The 5,677-nt window shown below is 41.6% G+C and overlaps 1 protein-coding gene across 1 annotated transcript in view; it reads right to left on the reverse strand.

The window, feature by feature from the left end:
• The window catches only part of LOC101860518 (short transient receptor potential channel 3), a 98,656-nt gene that overhangs the window by 61,836 nt on the left and 31,143 nt on the right, over window positions 1-5,677 (reverse strand). Inside the window, exon 2 of the mRNA XM_035971647.1 lies at window positions 2,988-3,775. Coding sequence (XP_035827540.1) covers window positions 2,988-3,775 — 788 coding nt within the window. The remainder of the gene's footprint in view (window positions 1-2,987; window positions 3,776-5,677) is intronic.

Consider the following 5,677-nt stretch of genomic DNA (forward strand, 5'->3'; position numbering starts at 1 on the left):
AGAGAGAGAGAGAGAGAGAGAGAGAGCTGGTGCAAGTGACCTTCCTTATAATATAATTAAGGGCTACCCGTGGACCACCTTCTGCTCCCGGCCTCTTCTCGTCATAGTTTGTGACCTTGAACCCAGAGAGATACGTCATCCGAACAATTGTCGGAGATGTCATCTGGTCGCAATTTATCATTTCGACAACAAAGCCAGAGAAATATATTTTTAACAACATAACGTTAGGTACAGGGTTGAATAAACTTTCAGAAAAAAAGATACATTAACAAATTTTGTAGCTGCAAGGTTGTTTTTTTGGTTTATTTTTTGTATAGGCATGGCGATTCTTTACCTTGCGTAGACAGAAAGGTAATGACAATATTTGATGGAGAGAGATAGATAGATAGATGGAGAGAGAGAGAGAGAGAGAGAGAGAGAGAGAGAGAGAGAGAAAGAGAGAGATAGATGGAGAGAGAGATATAGAGATAGAAAGAGTGAGAGGTGGGGGGAGAGAGAAAGAGACACAGAGAGAAACAGAGCGAGAAAGTGAAAGAAAGTGAGAGCGAGAAGGAAGTTCGCTTTAGGGCTGGTGGGGCACCTGAGGTCTATTTTGGCTATTGCAGGGCCTAGAGTGCCGATATTTGCTGAGGGACATCGTGTGTTATTGGGGATTTAAAATCAATAGTTCAAAAAGTATATTGTGAATCGGTTACTATGGAAACGGCGGCCATATTGGATTTTTTATATCATTTTCAATCCTTTTTTATTTACCTTATTTATTGACTTATTCACCTCTAATTTGGCATGCGAACAGTTAATATGTAACTCTTAAATTTGGTTCTTTGAAATTTTGATATATGCTTTAGTTTTTATTTTATGACACTTACAATTCAGCTGTTGCAAAAAAGGTGAAAAAAAAGAAAAATTCATGCTTTCTAAGGCCATAAATCAAAAACTAATCCGTTAATAAAAAATTCAAGAAGCCTAAATTTAGAAATATGTTTTGTTGTTATCCTGTGAAAGTTACATTGAAATTGAAAAAGAAATAGAGCAGAAAAATGAGATAATGTGTGAAAAAATAGAATTGTGAGAAAACAGCTTATAAAGGTAAGAACAGGCTGGAAAACATGTGCTTTCGCAGAAAAACATGGGGAAAAACACAGCTTTAGGGTGTACCAAGGCTTACATACGTTTCTGGATATTGTTCAGGAAATGTTCAGGTACTATAATATGCAATAACCCCAATTTGCAGAATTTGACCCCAAAACCCGATTTCTAGGTGCAAAAACTTCTCTACGGTGAAAAGAGATGAGCTCATGTTTCCCACGCAGTGAACATCCGTCTATACATAGCCTCTTAATTCTGTTGGGATGCTGTTTCATCAGACAGGCAGCAACCAGTTTTTTTTTTTAGTTTGCAAATGAAACATTCAATCTTTGCCTGAGACAAGCGACTGTGTTAAAGAATTGCAGTGCCAAGCGATCAGTCTCATTTCTCCAAACAGACAACGTCGAAATCGAAACAGAAAACGTAATTTGATGATATCTTTTTGTCTCTTATAGTCTTGAACGAAACGAAGAATCGAAGATGCCAAAAAAGAACGATATCAAAGCAAGAGAACGTAATTCTCCCAAACAAGACTTGCCTTCAATGAACAGACCACTACAGAAGTGTTTTGCTAGAACCAGATCTCTGTCTGTCTCGCCTTTGAAATCATTCTGGCTCATTATCACACGCACACACACTTCCAATCTGAACGACCAAAGATTACGCGTCGTTTCGGTGTTTATGAAGAAAGCTGAGAAGTCACAGATTCCTGATTTGTTGGTTGGAAGCTTATAGCCAATCACCGAGATGCTTTGGACGCTTTCATCCAATCAACGATCAGGCCAGCCCAGGATTTCTTTTTGGTACTCTAATTATTATGTTGAGATTAAAAGTACGCAAGTTTATTGTGATCAGTGGGTTTGAACAGGTAGATTTTAATGTAATGACAATAATAATTGCAATTATAGAGTGTATTCCCATGCTCTAAAGTATGCTCTATGTGCTTAACAACTCTTTTTACTCCCAGCAGACCCCCAGAGAACACTCAGAAACATTGTTGACGTCCCGTAGGATTACAATGCAAGCTGCGGACTTTACACACTCAAAAACAAACAAAATGACAAGATCTTTCACTGTCTATTTAGCCGGGTTCCAATTTCCACCTGGATGAAACTAGGAAAATTCGTGCAAGGTGCTTTTCCCAACGACACAACGTCTGGCCCCTGACGGGATTCGAACCCTCGACCTTACGGTTGCGAGTCCGAGAGCCTGACCACAAGGCCACTGACGCCACTCAGCTGCTACAGTTGTTTGCACGTCGGATTTCCTTGGCTCGTATGGCAATATGAAGATCTACTGACCACAGTGAAGAGACGAAAACTAAAATAGTATGGGCATGTCACAAGATCCACAGGACTTGCCAAAACAATCCTGCAAGGAACCGTACAAGGAAAGAGAAAGAGAGGAAGGCAGAGAAGGAGATGGGAGGACAACATTACAGAGTGGACAGGAAAGACGATGGGTGACAATCTGAGGAGAGCAGAGAACAAACATAGATGGCCAGAGCTAGTTTTCCAATGCAGTGGTGCCCTAACGGTTGCCACAACCACGGGATAGAAGAAGAAGAAGATGGTAACCCGAGTAACACAGAAAGGTATGTTGAACTTTCCCAAAAACCAAGACATTAAGACTTGTATGATCATACCCTAGTAAACAAAGCGAGGAGGACACAAAGTGAGAGGATTGACGTGTAGAGGGGGAGCAGAAGGAGGAGGAGGAGGAGGGGGAAGAGGAGGAGGAGATGTAAATAAAAAAGAGAAGGTAGAGGAGAAGTGGGTGAAAGCAAGACGGGACAAAAACAACGAATTTGTAGAAGAAGGCAGGGAAAAGAAAGAGAAGGATGACGAAGAACAGGTAACAGAGAGGGGGGTGGTGGACTATTTTGAGAATATCGGTACAACAACGTCCATAATTTGGCTAAAAGAAAAGAGACAAGAAAAGCAGAAACTCTGAAACAGTTGAGAGAATGGACCACACCAGAGCATCCACCGACACGACTAACCAAAGGCTCGAAGTAAGTAAGGAGACTTACCTTGAACTCTTTTTCCACTTCCGCTAATTTCATCATTTCCTGGCGCAGTTCAAACGTTGTCATGATAGGGTCAGGGCTAGACAGGGCCATGTACGCCGGACTCGCCAGCGCCCGGTACGCGTTTAGCCGTGACCTTGACCTCTTGAGCGAGTCATAATTCTGCTTAGTCACGCAGTCCTGACACTTACAAGAGATCGGATGCGGCTTTTCGATGGTGTGGTTCCTGGAAAGAAACATCTGAATGATTTCGTGGTTGTTGTAGTGAGCTGCCAGAATCAGAGGGGTGATGTCGGGAGGGAACTGAGACTTCTCCTCTAGTCGGAAGAAGGCGTCCCCACCGCCCATTCGACGGAGCTTATCCTCGCCCGCCATGAAGTTCGGATGCTCGATGATGATCTTCACGATCTTCGTCCCGCCTTTGGAGATGGCGTGGAGCAGCGCCTCTTCGATGCAGTTGAAGCTGAGGTTGTCCAGGAGGATCTCGATGACGTCCAGCTTCTCCGAGTCGATGGCCAGGTGTAAGGCGTTCCGACCCATGTAGTCCACGCAGTTAACGTTGAGGGAGGACTCCAGAGAGTCTTCCAGAGACTGGCGCACGATGCCCACATCTCCCAGGTAGGCGGCGTTGAGGAACACTCGTTCTTCGTCTGTGAGCTGAGGAGAAAAGAGAATCTCAGAGTGTTATTGACCATTCAGAAGGCGTTCGTTCTACAAACAGGTAGTTGAACAATCATGCGAAGAGTTTCAGAGTTTCTCGAGGGAAAGGGTGGCCTTAAAAATGTAACCAGATTCTCATAAAACGCAATCTGCCCCCACCCCCTTTTTCTCTCCCCGACCCCGACCCCCCCCCCCAAACACACACAATAGGAATGCAACTAGCAGGCCTTCTATTATCTATACATATTATATTTGTGAAAATTCGTCACTTTCGCCGCCTAAAACTTCCGAACAACTGATTTTTCGAATTTAACAAAGTTAATGGTGGTTCAGAAGGTGCACAGTTTTTATTGAGGAGCCTGAAGTCACGGTAGTTTAATTTTCAGTTTTTCATTAGTTTCCTTTAGATCTGATCTTGGGAAAGTCCGTCTTCTAAGACGCTATTGTAAAAAAGTGAGGTTTCCGTTCACTGGACGTGTGCAGTGTTTCCACAATGTCGTGATGATCGACGATTATTTTTTAAAGTACGTTCATCGAACGTGTACCCAGCTAGTATTGCATGTGCATGACACGTTTCATATAGGGAAAATGCACGTCTACAGTCATATGGAAAAGAGTTATGTTTCCAAGGATGATGCATTGCTGTAATATTTATTCTAAACACTACCATAAACGCTTGCCAAACTAAAGCAATGTGATAACTACAGCAATTGTTTTATTTTAAGACTATAAAAATTAAGGATACAGCTTAGGATAGCATAAGAATAGCGTACGTGATGGGTGGGAGAAACAAGTACGCGTCAGACAAATCGCTTAGTGAAAAAAAACACGTTCTGAACCTGTAGATTCCGCAGATTGGAACACTTTTTAAATCGTTAAATAACACTATAATTCGTCTTGATATTTCAATCATTTAATGACAAAAACAATTCTGGAGAAACAAACAGTGCGATGAGACATTATCGTTCCAAGACCTACTAATTACGATACATTCACGTACTACAGGTGACCCAATTACTTTCTTTACATTTTTCTTTTCACCTGCCAGCCCAGTCTGTTTCCTTTGCGACAATTTATTACTCCTGTGCCCAAACAGTTTCTGTTCCATTCTAATGTGATGTGAAAAGTGTAAGGTTTTATCAGAGAAAAAGCTGGATAATATAGAGTAGCAGGAAAGGATGCAAAGAAACACAATTAAAGCCAGCATTAAAAAAAACAAAACATTTTTTTCAGAGGTGAGGTATTGAAATGTTATTACTCATTTTTAAAGCTAAGGGTCGAAAATTGATGATACATGTTAAATACGAGCTTTGAGTGGCTGTATCTTGCATCAGATCTTTGGAACTTCTTTGGTATTTGTTTTTCCAGAGTAGATCTACCACACATGTTAGTCATATAAACTAGATGGTACTTTTCAGAGAAAATGGCGAAAGTTTCTTTTTTCTGATTCTTCATTTTCTCAAAATAGCATTTGACATGTTCGGAAAAAAGTTGTAAGTCTTGCACGCTTTTCAATAAAATTCTCCGCCCTGATCCACACATCCTAGTCTATACATGCTCGCCATGCACTGACTGTTAATTTGTGAGGTTTCGGGATAGGGATTTCCCCCTTTGTAACCCATGTATTACAGCCATCAGTGGGATATTTGTTTATTTTCAGCATCCAGCGGCTAGCGTTGAGCTTTCCTCTGTTCGTTGTTCAAGCACAATCAAGAAATGGCGTGTTCATGATCCCTTTAATGTCCGAATTTGCCCACTGCTTTTCCTGTTTGCGGGCATTAATTGCTACCTTTGATATTCTATTCAACGTGTCCTACCTGGGAGTGTTAATTCTGTTTTGAGCGTTCTCAAACCGAATCTTTTGTGTTAACTCTCTCTCTCTCTCTCTCTCTCTCTCTC

The sequence above is a fragment of the Aplysia californica genome, unplaced genomic scaffold, assembly GCF_000002075.1.
Source record: "Aplysia californica isolate F4 #8 unplaced genomic scaffold, AplCal3.0 scaffold00476, whole genome shotgun sequence".
Classification (NCBI taxonomy): Eukaryota; Metazoa; Mollusca; class Gastropoda; order Aplysiida; family Aplysiidae; genus Aplysia; species Aplysia californica.